General features: G+C 45.0%; 1 protein-coding gene across 1 annotated transcript; it reads left to right on the forward strand.

Moving 5' to 3' along the window:
* The first annotated feature begins 8,169 nt into the window (after window positions 1–8,169).
* On the forward strand, window positions 8,170–16,866 carry LOC137277175 (calcium-activated chloride channel regulator 3A-1-like). Its single transcript, XM_067808849.1, has 14 exons — window positions 8,170–8,359; window positions 8,714–8,950; window positions 9,260–9,554; window positions 10,247–10,512; window positions 11,056–11,340; window positions 11,606–11,836; window positions 11,965–12,148; window positions 12,287–12,396; window positions 12,768–12,890; window positions 13,004–13,108; window positions 13,196–13,469; window positions 14,816–14,980; window positions 15,116–15,325; window positions 16,014–16,866. Exons 2-14 carry the CDS (start codon window positions 8,753–8,755, stop codon window positions 16,553–16,555), a joined length of 2,988 nt encoding a protein of 995 aa, XP_067664950.1. The 5' UTR covers window positions 8,170–8,359; window positions 8,714–8,752; the 3' UTR covers window positions 16,556–16,866.
* Window positions 16,867–17,275: the final 409 nt, after the last annotated feature.

Consider the following 17,275-nt stretch of genomic DNA (forward strand, 5'->3'; position numbering starts at 1 on the left):
TGTCTACTACGACTGTACTTGGTACTAAATGTGGCACTCATCCTGTTGGCTCCACCCATGTCTGCTACGACTGTACTTGGTACTGAATGTGCCACTCATCGTATTGGCTCCACCCATGTCTGCTACGACTGTACTTGGTACTGAATGTCCCACTCATCATATTGGCTCCACCCATGTCTGCTACGACTGTACTTCTTACTGAATGTGCCACTCATCTCATTTGCTCCACCCATGTCTGCTACGACTGTACTTGGTACTGAATGTGGCACTCATCGTATTGGCTCCACCCATGTCTGCTACGACTGTACTTGGTACTGAATGTGGCACTCATCGTATTGGCTCCACCCATGTCTGCTACGACTGTACTTGGTACTATATATGCCACTCATCGTATTGGCTCCACCCATGTCTGCTACGACTGTACTTGGTACTGAATGTGCCACTCATCGTATTGGCTCCACCCATGTCTGCTGCGACTGTACTTGGTACTGAATGTGCCACTCATCGTATTGGCTCCACCCATGTCTGCTACGACTGTTCTTGGTACTGAATGTGCCACTCATCGTATTGGCTCCACCCATGTCTGCTACGACTGTACTTGTTACTGAATGTGCCACTCATCGTATTGGCTCCACCCATGTCTGCTACGACTGTACTTGGTACTGAATGTGCCACTCATCGTATTGGTTCCACCCATGTCTGCTACGACTGTACTTGGTACTGAATGTGCCACTCATCGTATTGGCTCCACCCATGTCTGCTACGACTGTACTTCTTACTGAATGTGCCACTCATCTCATTTGCTCCACCCATGTCTGCTACGACTGTACTTGGTACTGAATGTGCCACTCATCTCATTTGCTCCACCCATGTCTGCTACGACTGTACTTGATACTGAATGTGGCACTCATTGCATTGGCTCCACCCATGTCTAATACGACTGTACTTGGTACTAAATGTGCCACTCATTGTATTGGCTCCACCCATGTCTGCTACGACTGTACTTGTTACTGAATGTGCCACTCATCGTATTGGCTCCACCCATGTCTGGTACGACTGTACTTGGTACTGAATGTGCCACTCATCGTATTGGCTCCACCCATGTCTGCTACGACTGTACTTGGTACTGAATGTGGCACTCATCGTATTGGCTCCACCCATGTCTGCTACGACTGTACTTGGTACTATATATGCCACTCATCGTATTGGCTCCACCCATGTCTGCTACGACTGTACTTGGTACTGAATGTGCCACTCATCGTATTGGCTCCACCCATGTCTGCTACGACTGTACTTGGTACTGAATGTGGCAGTCATCGTATTGGCTCCACCCATGTCTGCTACGACTGTACTTGGTACTGAATGTGGCACTCATCGTATTGGCTCCACCCATGTCTGCTACGACTGTACTTGGTACTGAATGTGGCACACATCGTATTGGCTCCACCCATGTCTACTACGGCTGTACTTTGTACTGAATGTGGCACTCATCGTATTGGCTCCACCCATGTCTGCTACGACTGTTCTTGGTACTGAATGTGCCACTCATCGTATTGACTCCACCCATGTCTGCTACGACTGTACTTGGTACTAAATGTGGCACTCATCGTATTGGCTCCACCCATGTCTGCTACGACTGTACTTGGCACTGAATGTGCCACTCATCGTATTGGCTCCACCCATGTCTGCTGCGACTGTACTTGGTACTGAATGTGCCACTCATCGTATTGGCTCCACCCATGTCTGCTACGACTGTACTTCTTACTGAATGTGGCACTCATCGTATTGGCTCCACCCATGTCTACTACGACTGTACTTGGTACTGAATGTGGCACTCATCGTATTGGCTCCACCCATGTCTGCTACGACTGTACTTGTCACTGAATGTGGCACTCATCGTATTGGCTCCATCCATGTCTGCTACGACTGTACTTGGTACGGAATGTGGCACCCATCGTATTGGGTCCACCCATGTCTGCTACGACTGTACTTGGTACTGAATGTGGCACTCATCGTATTGGCTCCACCCATGTCTGCTACGACTGTACTTCTTACTGAATGTTGCACTCATCGTATTGGCTCCACCCATGTCTGCTACGACTGTACTTGGTACTGAATGTCCCACTCATCGTATTGGCTCCACCCATGTCTGCTACGACTGTACTTGGTACTGAATGTGGCACTCATTGTGTTGACTCCACCCACGTCTGCCTCGACTTTGTCGATGAAGGGGAACTGACTGAAACATACATAACGGACCTTACATATACCGAACCCATGCATGCTAATACACTTCAATACGAAACGCACAGTATTTTTAGAAGAATTTATTGCATTGGTTTATGAGCAATTATTTCATGTAATTTCAATGATAGGAAAGGTCAGAATTCACACGTCTACAGATCAAGAATTCACCAGCACCTTCTTCCCCACTCTTTCTGCAATGGCCAGTTGTAGGGGTGCCTGATGGGTGTTTTGTCGTTGACGTACACATCGACCGAGGTCATCCCATAGGTGTTTTATCGTGTTTAGATCTGGTCCTCGTGAAGACCATGAAGGCATTGACGCTAGAACTGGCAAGGAAGCTGACAGTGAAGCACGCTGTATATGAAGCAGCGTTGTCCTGCGGGAACAGCTCCCTCTATCGGTTCATAACCGGAAGCAAATGATGTGCATGGACTTCGTTAATGTACCAAAATGCCGTCAGATTCCGCTGAACCACCACTATATTAGATCCTTGTTTGCTGGATATCTCAAACCACATCGTAACACTGTCTTTCACCTAATATGTAGACCTGTCGAATGCAATTAGGGGCAAAAGGTTTATTTCTCCGACTGTATACACGCTGTTTTCCATCTCGCCGGTGGAAAAGAAATCGCGATAGATCACTGAACCAGACTTGCTTCCAGTTTCTAAGTTTCAGAACGATTGCACCGATGAAAGCCTTTCAAAAGGAGCGACAAGTGGCCTTCTTGGTCGAATCACCATTTCACGCAACCGGTTCCTGACAATTTGGTTCGAAATGCTTCTTAAACCAGGGATGTTTTGTGCAGTCTCCACGGCTGTGGCAAGACGATGACACAAGTAAGCAACACGGTTGCAATGGTCAGGGGTTTGGGTGGTAACTCTTGGACGACCGCTTCTTCTGCAATCTTGGACGGCATTGGCCTGCAGGAGACGATTCCATCTATTACCCCTAAACACTAATACCTCGAAAGAGATACTGCACGATACAACTCGTGTGTTCCGGAAAACGAATAGTGAGGGACAGTGAGTGAGTGTTAATATACTATCAATTAAAAAAAAACAAAAACGCATAAACATATTTTCAGATGTATTAATTACCTGTTGTGTTCACACAATAGCCAAAATATGTAACAAACGTGTTGACATCATGACAAACATTGCATTAGTAGAATCTGAAAATGTTGACGAGATTAAAAGGATTAAAAGGGCAACACCACAAAGCAACAGAAATCAGCTTCCAGTGGAAACTGTGCGGCAACGAGCATGCACTGCCTTGCTATAAAGCCTCAGATTACTTTCGGAAAGGAGTTTCAAGGTCAAATCACTACGCCCCGTCTTGACGTTGCGGCACCGGACGTCGCCATTGAAAGTATGCACGCTGGAGATTATAAGTTTTCTGTTGCCAGGCCTCTGAATGTTAGTAGGAGCACGATATCATGGCTTGCAGCTCGTTACAGACCTCGACTCACCACTGTAACCCAAGGTCGGTATACCCGGATGCTACATTTGCATGATCGTACTGTCACGAGTGAGAGCACAGCCAGGATGACTGCACTTCGGAGGATATCCGGTAAAAGTGTCGGGAACAGGTTGAGAGAGTTCACCGTGTCAATCACCATAGATTACCGACTATCACAGATCAGAAAATTACACAAATCACAGAATATCATAGAATGTCATAGAATGTCACAGAGTTGGAAAAATCATGTATGATACAAACATGATCTCACACAAGGAAGGAAAAGCGCAGATCAGATTTTTCAATGCCTTACAGACCACATGTAAAGAAACCATGTGTAACAATGTAACACAAAGTGTAACCGGTCATGTGTAAAACAGACCGTATGTAACAGACACGGTGTAACAGAGACATTGTGTGACAAGGTGTAAAACAGAGAGTGTGCAACATAGACAAGGCGTCCCCGGCCATTGGTAAAACATGCCATATGTAACAGACAAGGTGCAACAGAAACATTGTGTGACAAGGGGTAGAACAGAGAGTGCGCTTACCAAGACAAAGTGCCCCCGGTCATTGGTAAAAGACGCCATGTGTAGCAGACAAGTTGTAACAACGACAACGTGCTACATAGATAAGTTGCAGTACACTTGTGTTTGTACAAATGCTCGCATATGTTATAACACTCTGTAGGTGAAACACGTAACAATATTTCCTTGAGATGTACATACATATCACTGTATGATTATGCAATGTTATTTAGAAAGAGAACAAATAACATGCTGGAGGCCTCGATGAAATACCCGGATGTAGCGCAATTGTGCTGGAAACTGAGTCCACCACGTCTCTTGGGGTGAAAGGAAGCGGGTATACCGATCCCAGGAACGAGAAATGGTGCTCTGTGGCAGGTTGGAATGTCAGACAAGGATTGTGTAATGTCAAGACTTACTTTGCCGATGTTTTCATTCAGTCTTGGCATTACCCAACATCCACACAGTCGTTAGATACAATGTTTGACTTATGTTTACATGTACATCCCTCTCGTAATTCTACTGTTGTAAACTAACGGACAAAAGAAACGATACCAAATATGATTTGATAATTTGGACTCGAACTCGAATGTTGCAGTATGTTATGAGCTTAAAACAATCGCCTCTCTTCCCTAACATTTGTCATGAAAATTGTTGCTTTTGGGCGAACAGGTCGGGAAGCACCGACATCTCGTGAACGGATTACATGAAGCACGTTTGCATCTTTAGTGTATGAGAGTGCACACAAACATTCCTCGACATCAGACCTCCAAGTCAACTTCAGCGACCTTGACCCATATTACCACAGGAATCCAGAGAATGAAGCATTTGAAAGGTATAGATGGCTGCCACTCATGCACATGTTGCAGCGATTTGGGCACGACAATTCTAACCATCACGAGTCTGATGACCTACCTCATGCATGCAGGGCGTACAGTAGGCCTAGACGACGGGGAGACCTCGCATCACCATCACCAGCGATACACGCCTAGCCATCACGAGTCTGATGACCTACCTCATGCATGCAGGGCGTACAGTAGGCCTAGACGACGGGGAGACCTCGCATCACCATCACCAGCGACACACGCCTAACCATCACGAGTCTGATGACCTACCTCATGCATGCAGGGCGTACAGTAGAGAATGCTGCATCCACGCCACAAACCCTACAGTGGTGTACCGCTGACGCTTCAGCATCGACGTCAGTGTCTTCGATGGGCATGCACGGTACGCCAGTGTGAAAGACTGGTGGTGTGTGAAAGCAGCCTCCATCTGGAATGATGGCGTGTCAACAAACAACGTGCAGAACGTGACAGTGCTGAATGTAAAATGTGGAACCGTTTGGTGGCGATGGTGTCATGATTTAGGGTGGCATATGTGACGATATGAAGACAGATCTTTTTGTGGTGGATGGTAATCTCACTGCCCAACGATACATTGACCAAATGAAGGGTCAGACTGTGCTACAATTCCTACGTCAATGCCTTAACCTGATCATGTGGGGCGCGGTGGGCGAGCTATTGGGCCCGGTGGGCGAACATGGTAAGCGCCAGGCTAGTGATCCAGTGAGGGTGAGGTGTTGGGATCGAGCCCACCTGTGACTGGGTGTAAAACCTTCGAGTCAACTTTATGTGCAGACTCTTACTGTGTTGTCACAACCCCTAGAGCCCAGTACACAACCCTCTTGAAGAGGGCATTCCTAAGTTGGATAACTTGTGCCCAATCCATTTCATTTTCGAATAAAATGTGTTTAAAACAAAACACAACCCTGTGCACTTAAAGGAACCCACGAATCCGTTGGTATGTGGCCAGATGGTGGCCACATGAATACGTGCAAACACCTAGCAACGTGCAATAAACTTGGACAAAGTATTGTGACTATGTGTCCCAGTCCACCCAGTGAGTTTGTACCTCGATGGGATGATCAGCTACAAATAACTCGGTGCAAGTGCAGCAAGAGTTGTATACTCCACAGGGAGTTGAGACTAATAATACGATGGGCCGTTGATAGTGATATCCACTGATCGAATCACACACACGCACGCACGCACACACACGCACACACACACACACACATCAGCGCCTTGAGCAAGTACTAGTTGCCTGGTTATGTGCGCTACATAAATGTCCTGTAACGTAACAATCACATTCCAGCAGGACAATGCCGTCCTCACACAGCACATACTGTCATGAATGTTTTACAGAGAAAGAACGTCAGTGTGCTTACTTGTGCTTCATAAATGGGCTGTTTCTGGAAACCGACGTCAGCGAGGCACCCCTGTCCAATGTCCATACACAATGTCCATACACCTGTGATCAAAATTAATTGTCCATTGTTAACAATGATGGTTTGTCGTTATGTAATGTCTGTGATTTCCACTTGGTATCGTTTCTTTTACCCATTCTGCATTGTTACGCTTATGAAACCAAAGATGGTTAGTTTGTTTGAGGGTGCTTTGTGTCGGTAAAGTACATATTCTACAACTTAATCGACACACAAAGTCAGTCCCCAGCCATTGTGGCTTCAACATGGAAATCTGACGGCTAACTGTCTTGATCCCGTACTTTCTGTACACCTCTCACATATGTAAACTGGCACATCTCCCACGACGGAATGCTATTTATGGCCAAGGCAATTTGTAAAGTGACCATTTAGCACCATGTGCACTACAGTTTTTTTAACGTCTTAACAAATACACTATGGATGTTTTGAGGAATAGCGTGACCTCCGGTGAAGTAAACAATCGTGCAGCCCCTTAGGCCGAGGAAGACTAATAATACCGAAGAGCTGCCCCGGCAACTGAGTGTGGGAGCTCCAGCAGTGCCATTAGACAGATGCAACAGTACTATCAAACGCCTTTTCATCACAGACAGACGAAAGTTCACTGGTCTTATGAAAGTCGTTATCTTCAACGCCTCAACAACGGCCGCTGTAACAAGAGATGGTCCATGCAGATAGTAGTGGGCCAGTGATGTTGACATGTTTGGTATACGACCAACAGGAACCACTGGATACCGCAGTCGTGTCACATATAACCATTCCCTTGCCAGTCGCCCTGGCTTCAAGCTTGACGTCTTGATGGATCACAAAGCTTGGCCACTTGATGTTCTTGATGAGACATCATTGCCTACGTGCAGAACGACGCCATGGAAACCTTGGCTTACAGGACACTCCGATATGAACCACGTGGGTATCTCTGGGGCTGTCGTCGACGAGATCCTCTTGTTGAAAAATGTAGAGATTGACGTTAATACTTCTTGAGAAATAGTAGATGCTGAGAAATCGACGCTCGGTTGCCGGTCAGGGGTGGAAACTTGGAGATATTGCAGATTTGATCGCTAACAGCCACCAGAAACCTGTCACAGATTGGGGGGGGGGGGGCACTGAAGCACTGATTGCAGGGGATCAGCTACCTGGAAACCCTACCCAGACGATAGCTGTTGCAGTCACGTCTTATATTTATGCATGTTGTATGACCGATCATGGCACAAGCTGAGGCAAATGTTTGATAAATGTGACAATGAAGTTAACAACAAGTGAGTGCATTCCATAGTTACTCGTGAAATGAACCATAATTTCCATCACAACTTACAAACAATTTCCATCACAACTTACAAACAATTTCCATCACAACTTACAAACAATTTACATCGCAATTTACGGACTGTGAGATGTGTTGTTTTTTTCTGGACTAATATCCTGAATCAATCATGTTTTGTATTTACATTTACAGCTTAATTCATTACCCCTGGAGGACTGCTGATAGCATGGGGGCGTCAAATGAGTCGGGTTTACATAATCAGCTGAGTATTTATTTCTTTTTATCAGCTTATGTTGTTTGCCGTCATTGATTTATCTGTCCGTAAAGCGGGCATGCGTCCACCGACAAGCATTTGTTACTGTGTTACCAAAGCCCCTGCAATTTCGTTATCAGAAAGACTAACCTGGAAAAGGTAGATTCAAAGCTGTACCGTATCAAGAGGCATGAACATTTGTCCACACTGCACTCTGATGTGTACACAGGACTGAATAACCACCAGGGCAATCATAACGCTGGTAATACCTCAAGAACACTTGGTAGAAGAACGCCTCATGCTCCCCTAGGCGGTGGCCCCGATCATAAGGTACAGGGAAACAGCGGTTCTGTTTCAACATTTTATCATCCCGCTTTGTTGAAAAAACTACATGGTTTTTTTTGTCATTGGATAAATATGGAATGCCATTCAAAACTAATGGCCTTAAATAGTGGCTGAGTGGGTTGACCGATAAAGTGATATTGACTTTAGATGCTTGGCTCTGACAGTGTTTGGTCGAATCTGTACTTTACCGTGTAGTCACAAATATAATATCTGTTATGTTTTACCATTGTGTATTCGTAGCCATGAGATTTACTCGGACGTGCAGAAATGTCCATCAAAGCGACTGTATCAGATAAGCGGTGTCTTGACAACCAATGAGTGTGTCACTTTGTTAACCAGGTGCACAACGCCTCACGCCACTTCTGACTGTGATCGTTCATGGTCTTCCCAGACAGAGCACCTGTTCTGAGGTCCAGGACCATGTCTTCTCTTGTCCAGTTGATTGTACTTCTCTACCTCCAACTGTCCTCGACCAGAAGCACCCTCCTCACCATCAACAACAACAAATATGACAACCTCGTTGTTGCCATTCACGACAGCGTCCCCGAGAACCACACCATCATATCCGAGATGAAAGTGAGCAAGGTTTACAGTGCAGATACAAGTATCTATTCTAATATACCCGTGTCATAAGGCAACTGGTTTGTCTTTCGGACCACTGATAGTCTTGTTTCTCTCTCTCTCTCTCCTCTCTCTCTCTTATGTCTTGCTTATAGAGGGTGGTGGTGTAGCCTAGTTATTAAAACGTTCGCTCGTCACGCTGAAGATCCAGGTTAGATTCCACACATGTTTAAATTGTGAGAAACCCATTCCTGGTGTACCCCGCCGTGATGTTGCTGGAATACTGCTAGATGGAAAATATTATTTACTTTCACTTCCGTACAGAGTATCATCACTGATGCCTCCTGGGCGCTGTACATGGCAACCAGGAGAAGGTCCTACATAGGCGGCGTTACGTTCCTTGTCCCAGGTACATGGTCTAAACAGCCAGCTTGGGGCACTGCCACGGATGAGACATTTGAAGAAGCAGATATCAGAATCGATCAGCCATCTCCAGTATATGGGGACAATCCCTACACGGAGCAGCCTGCTGGGTGTCGTACGCCTGGGAAGTTCATCCACCTCACTCCGCAATACGTCCTCAACACTCAGTACAGGCAGACAAACTGGGGGCAGGGAGGTAGGTGGCCTTCATCTCGCCAACTTATCATGACACAGTACATCATCAGGACTGTTATAGAGTGGGCGGATGCTACTGCATGGATGTATACTGGTGGGCAGATGCTGGTGTGCGAGCAGGTCCTTTTGTGTGGGCAGATGCTGGTGTGCGAGCAGGTCCTTTTCTGTGGGCAGATGGTGGTGTGGGAGCGGGTCCTTTTGTGTGGGCAGATGGTGGTGTGCGAGCAAGTCCTGTTGTGTGGACAGATGTTGGTGTGCGAGCAGGCCCTGTTGTGTGGGCAGATGTTTAGGTGTTAGCAGGTCCTGTTGTGTGGACAGATGTTGGTGTGCGAGCAGGTCCTGTTGTGTGGACAGATGTTGGTGGGCGAGCAGGTCCTATTGAGTGGGCGGATGCGGGTTTGTGAATGTGTGCTGGTGTGTGACCAGTTCTTTTTGTATGGCTGGATGCTGGTGTGAATGTGTGTGCTGGTTTGTGAGCAGATCAAGAAGTTCTTTGAACCGAGTACTTACAGAAGCAAGTGTTATTGTATGTTGGTTAGTTGTAATCAGGCTGCTTTATGTCAAGAATCAGGTTTCCCATTAAGTATTTACATCTCTGTGCTTGTAAGGCTATGTATACGACGTGGTGAATTTGACAGGTTATGTAAGTGAAATTGTCAGTAACACAGAAAACACTTGAACTGCGACCTGCAGGTAGGACCCTCGTCCATGAGTTCGCGCATCTCCGTTACGGCGTGTTTGATGAGTATGGACTTGGCAGCGCCGACTTCCCCGACTTCTACCTGGATGACGACACCCTGATGCCCACCGGCTGCACTGACTCCATCAAGGGCCAGCTACAAGGTAACTGCAGACTCGACCCGTCCACACAGCTGCCAGGAAAGGACTGCTACTTTGTATCAGACGTGGACGGCAACACGGCTCGGGCGTCCATCATGAACGATGTCTTCGTCAAATCGGTAAAGTGTTTTCACTGACTCACTTTGTTCTCGTGACGGGTACAAAAGAGAGAAACAGACACAGTATGGACTTTTTGTAGCCTCATACAGATATATTTTGCAGTAGGAAACTCTGGAATGTATAGTAATATTCAGTCCAACACACATCCATTTAAACAAAGCCAACGGTTCACAATAATAATAGTAAGATGTTGCGGCTTGAACCAGTAACGATCTGTGTTAGAGCTGGTCAAGGGCAGCCAATAAAGATGAAATGTGATGGTCAAGGTCGTTGACTTGGATTATGCATGTCCTTGTGGCTTGTACAACGTAACGTTTCCTCCAGTGAGCATGACCGAAGACCTCATGTAGTGGATGCACATAGAATGTTTCAGGTGAATACTTGGACCTCGAAAGATCACTACCTGCATGTGTGAATATCCACTTCCAAGTCGGATTACACTAACCTTCAGGGTTTTGTGTCTTTCATGATGTGACCACTAGGTACTTTCAGCATTGCTTTCCAGAGCAAGTTCCCAGGGTACATCATACATTTTATTACAGGTGACGACGTTTTGCGAGAGCAATACAAATGATCCTGATTACCTTCACAACGACCTGGCCCCGAACCTGCATAACAAGATGTGTGGAGGCAAGGGCACCTGGGACATCATCTTGGAGAGCCCCGACTTCAGGGGAGGTGCCAACCCGCCCGTCAACAAGACCGAGGCTGAGATAAAGCCGACATTCAACGTACTGTTCAACGCTAAAACCACAACACACACCGGAGGGGAGGTCTGTGGTAGACCCGTCGTCCTTGTCCTAGATGTTTCTGGTTCAATGGTATCGGTAAGAGTTCACTTAAACCCAACACACAGGTGGATCGACTGTCTGAGACTCACAACGAAGGATATTCAGTATACACTTAACAGTGAGTGGTTATAAATACATTTCAAAATTACAGGAGGCATTTGAACCAATACGTTGACAATGAATATGCGATCCCATCAGTGAATTACATAGATAGGGATCAGTTCGATTCAGACACAACTGTTCTATTAGTCTTATATTTACCATGTTATGGAATGTGAATCGAAATTAAACTGTGTTTTAGAACGACCGCTACTTCAAACAAAGTCAGACAGCAGACAAGCTCATCAGAGATATCCTTCCCGTGGGAACCAAGGTCGGGGTGGTAACGTTTAGTTCCACTGCCTCTACGACAATACCACTGACGTTGTTGTCGACGACCGCTGACAGAGATCGTGTTTCTAAGCAACTGCCGTCACTGTATGATTATGGAGGTAGCACCGGGATTGGTAACGGACTCCTTCTTGCTAAACAGGTAGGAAGAACTTTATCTGTGTATGTATTTTTAAGAGATATCTTTTTAGTCGTATATGCTGATGAAAGACGACTGTTGGTACATTATACGTACTTTTACATACATTTACTATAAATTGTTGCTGACAGATGCTACAAGACGCAGGTGCGTTAAAGGGAGGCAGGATAGTGCTGATCACAGATGGAGAGGAGAATGTTTCACCTTTCGTGGATGGAATGAAAGGAGAGTTACTCCAGGCTGGAGTCCGGGTACACGCAGTGGCCTACAGTAGTGCCGCTGCCCGTGACATAGGGAAACTAGCAAATGAATCAGGTCAGTCAGTTCTATGTTCTATGTCATGCTTATATATATATATATGCTGAGTATGATTTATGTTCAGTTGTTCATACCCAACATTCATGGGATTCACGAGGGTGGAGATTATGTCATTGGCTCTCTGATGTTTGCCAGGTGGTCAATACGCCTACTACTCTGAGGGCGCCGCCTCCACCGTCCTGGACAGTGTCATCGAGACCTTGATGAAAGACATCTCCATCTGTACCAACAGGGTCCGTATAGAGGTACGTTCATGACATCTTTGCAAATCAAGTCGTAAATCGACTCCCCACATGGGTACAAAGCGTGAAGCCCATGTCTGATATCCTCTCGCCGGGATATTACCGAAATATTGCTAAAGATCGCGTAAAACTGAACTCTTCACACGTTTCCTAAAAGCCAGAATAACCAGATTTGGGTTTTACTATGAATGTCCTCCTTTCCTGTTCCCCTCCACTGTGGAGATGTATATTCCTGACAACCGGGATTCTATGGAGTTTTAGACTAATTTTTTATATAAGAACGTTGCTCTTTTAAACAACTGACACAAAACAGTCACATTTCCACGTTCAAAGTCATGTCCCTAGGCCAAGCGTAATTCCTGGTCTGTTTTCAGATATTGAGAGTAGCAAAGTTTCTCACTGGCGGTACAACTGTTGAAGACAGTGTTATTATGGACGCTACAGTGGGTAGTGATACTATCTTCGTCTTCACGCTCCCGCGTTCAGCATCAGTGACGGTAAGTGGGTTCATCCTTCAAGTCATTGAAGCCACCGTCCAAGACAAGCTTCATGTATATGGTTGTGTGCACGCAGCATGAATCTTCTATAGCAATGTCCTATTGTGTTTTAGGTCACCTTGACATCCCCTGATGGCCATAAGTTTTCTTTGGCTAGTAGAGAATGTCACGTCGACCACGCACTCAACATCGTCAGATTCAACTTCCAGAAAGCACAGGTATAACAGTTTATTACTAAAACAATCATGGGTCGTTTTAGTAAACACGAAGACATTTGTGTTTTATATCTTTGTTTCTGTATGCAGACAGGGGTATGGCGCTATTCACTCCTGAGCCCCACGTCTGGAACAGTCACCCTTGTGGTGAAGGCGCTCCCCGCGGACCACGCCCAGCCCTATCAGATCAACTCCTGGCTCTCCTCCACGGGTGCCGATCTTTCAGGGGCTAACCCAGATAAACCTATCGTCTATGTCAGTGTACGCAAAGGCTACTCCCCCGTTGTCGACGCTGATGTCACTGTGATTGTGGAACGGCCATCTGGGCCTCCCGTGACTTTAAAACCCAAGGATGATGGGACGTGTAAGTATAACGTGGGTTTATTTACAGAGTGTGGAACATATATATGTATATGTACTAAAGCATGAGGCACGGCGTGAAGACCGCTACAATCTTTGTTTCCAATTCGGTTCTCTTGTATGAAGCTCTGAAGGACAGCACAAGTATTCATGAAAGGATGATAAGTACTCCCGAATGCACATAGTGACCAAGTGGCTTCAGGAGGTTTGCCACGGTTAAGATACAGGGTCTTGGGGTGCCTGTATAACTCTGAATTTTGAATTGTAACTTTCTGCAGCGATGTCGATGAGAACGTTAGTACTTACCACTTGTATCAAGTTATCAGCCCCGTTCAGCTTATGTTCATGAACATATCAACACAAGGTCACTGAGAAAGTAAAATCCCAAATATGATATACATTACTTTAACCGCCTTCTAAATGACATTCTGAATTCAATGCTTTCCTCCGTGTAAGCAGTGTCAATCAGCTCTGGTAAAGGTGGTAAACAAAGTATACCACTTCCACTTATACCGTAGCCTCGGTGGCTAAGTGGGCTGGCTTTATGTGCTGGCTGGAGAGTGTGGGTTCGAATCCTGGATAGGAAATAGAGGATACTAAACGACCTTCCGTGTAATACCATTTTTAAAACGAATTAACTATTTGGTATCAAACGAGCGAAAGCGAGTTTGATACTAAATCTTTAACGAGTTTAATGAAAATGATGTTTAACGGAAGCGAGTTTAGTATTCTGTTTATTACTCGCCAACATAAACTGACAGAAACTGCCGCGAAATTCCCTACAGTGTGATCACTCTCAGCTTTCCGCGAATCAAGCTAGGGCTAGTAAAATTCCGACAGCGACGTCAGCATTGTGACGTTACAACTTTGATCCATTTTGACGTAATGCTTTAAGTGGTATTACACTAGTGTAATACAGCCGGGCGAGTAATAAATAGAGAATCTCACCCAAGTGTCTACTGACATCAAATACATCAACACGAGTTGATAAAGTAACAAATATCCATGGCTTGCCAAGTGTTGATACAACTGATATCAGTAGACACGAGGGGGAGATTCTGTTTATCATCCAAAATCATTCATAATTAGTTTTCATTGAAAAATTTACACAGCTCTGGCTTTAGATTTACAGTGCAACGATTTCATAGCATTGAGACGTCATCAACTTCATGACGTCATAGCATTGTCCGGGCATTGTGCAAAATCTACTGTCAAAGCGATGTCTCCTAGGAGATAGCGTCTGATATCCCACAAGCAATATCTCCTGTGGAATACAGTCTTGGATGATAAATGCACATTTTTCACTAACGTCTCTACCCCTACGTTAACAAGAGGCTATCCATGTTCCAGTGCCGGACAACATGGCCGACGACGGAGTGTATTCCACGTACTTCACTCAGTTCAGTGGAAACCAGAGATACTCCCTGGATGTGGATGTGAGGACCATCGCCCACAAAACACGCTACTTCCTGCAGGCAGGTCCGGCCTTCGGGAGGGCAAAGTCAAGATATGGCAGTATGTATTTATCTAAGTTCAAATGACGACATTACTTGTCAACACGTTACACCGGCAACTTAGCCTTACTATCCATGACATTCACATTTACCTCGTAGATCTGTGACCTGAGACCATATTGTGGTTTGTCTCCAGACACTACTTCCCATGTCACTACTGTACATGCCGAGAATTTCACCCGCACAACCTCTGCTGGTGCAATGGACGTCGGTGGCTTTGAGAAAGGAAAAGACTTGTATGCCCCTAGTAGAGTCACCGATCTGAAGATCATCTCTTTTAATACCAGAAATAACACAGTGACCTTGACCTGGACTGCTCCTGGGGACGATCTCAATGTCGGAACTGGTAAATATTTTATCGGTTGTGTGGTGGGCAACAAAAACTTATGGTTTGAATATTGTAAAATATATATTAATGGAATTAATCAAGCGTACCTTCTTTAAAATAACGGCTCAACTTCATCCGACTTAGATACGGAACAAAACATCTGTAAATCGTAAGGCTTGTTTAGATTGCATTTGCGGATCCACCCTTATCATGATACACTATGGATAAAGAACAACAGTTATCAACATATGCTGTCCTCATTTTGAAGGGAAATGTCTCCATAAATGATTTAATATGATGTTACTTCCACAATAGGTAAACGAAGACGACGAGTTTTGCAAAAATAGCTACAATAAAAGAAACCGAATTCAAATTATATTTTGGGAAGCAATAGGAACCCAGTCTTACCATAATCGACATGGGCTATATGAACCTGTGAAATATACATGTCTACTCTTGAACGGAACTCATTCGTTTAACGATGATCGTAGAGTTATGATATAGTTGCTCCAATTAAATGTTTCGAAATATACTTTGAACAGACCAATTAGCTGTTCGACGCACATTTTGGGGGCATGTACTTTAGATAAGGCACTCTTCTGACCACCTTCGGGCATCACCTATATTCCTGGACGTTTTATATCATATGTTCATTCTAGCAGATTGATTGCTGTCTTTAAATCAATTTTGTGAGTATATTTTGCAGCTTCCAGATATGAAATACGAATCGCAGAAACTGCTGCCGCACTGAGAAAAGAGTTCTCGTCTTGCAAAGTGGTGACACCACCTATGATCACTGCTGGACATTTGACGCCCAGCCCAGCCAACAGCAGGGAGGAGATGACAATCAAGACACCCGCTGGTTGGACGACGGTCGTTTTTGCCATGGTGACCTTTGATGAAGTCAATCACGACTCTGAAAAGTCCAACATAGCTGTAGCTACTTTCAAACAAGTAACGCTTCCAGGTCAAGTAACTGCCGATACAACGCTACCGATGCAGTCAACAACGTCACTACTCATGCAGTCGGCCACCTCAGTACCGATGCAGACGAACACGCCAAGCTCGGTTGTAATCGGCGCCATTGTCGGCTCCACATTAGGAGGTGTTATTGTTGGTGCTGGGGTTGCGGTTTTTATTGCCAAGATGTTCATCAAGAAAAAGGTTGTTCATTTGCCATCCAACCCGCTTGACACAGAAATGACAGAGCCATCTGTCCCACACGAAAAGTATTTTCTGAAGTTCTGAATGTATGTCCCATTAGTTGTTTGTTATTCCACTTTATCACACCGGATAGTGTCCTGTCACATGACTATCGCACTCAGACTGTACAGAGACCATCGTACATGCAGGACAAACCATCATACTACAATGATACTATGTTATACTTTGTGAATATTGATTAGAGGCGTGAGGTTGATCTGAATGAGTTATACAAGACATTTAATCGTACTTCTGTATGTACGATATTTGTAGTTACAGTAAAATGTATTTTCAGGAATTTACATTTCTGTGTGATTTTGCATAATTTATGAGCAATAAATACATTACAACTCAAAGATCCGCATCCTTTCTTGCCGATGATGATGATGACGATGATGATCATCAAGTAGTATAGACAATGGGGGCACGGGACTGCAAAGCAAAATCACCTGCAAATTTGGAGCTGCACCTCTGATACACATTAATTTATAACACAACTACTTTCCATCTGCAAAGCCAAATCACCTACAAATTTACAGATGTATAGCAACTTTATCATCCAGCAAAAGTGCACCCCAATTAGCTATATTGCTGGTACATGGTATAACAAAAATGCCAGGAACTATCACGTTAAGCCTATGCCGAGATCCAATCAGGCCATTTATCCCTTCGAGAAGCAAAGAGGAAATATCATATATCGCAAGTCAGATATACGAGAATCCAAGGTACTTCTGGCTTTGAAACCCTGCTGGATAATTCATATGT

The sequence above is a fragment of the Haliotis asinina genome, chromosome 3 (genome assembly GCF_037392515.1).
Source record: "Haliotis asinina isolate JCU_RB_2024 chromosome 3, JCU_Hal_asi_v2, whole genome shotgun sequence".
NCBI classification, from domain to species: Eukaryota; Metazoa; Mollusca; class Gastropoda; order Lepetellida; family Haliotidae; genus Haliotis; species Haliotis asinina.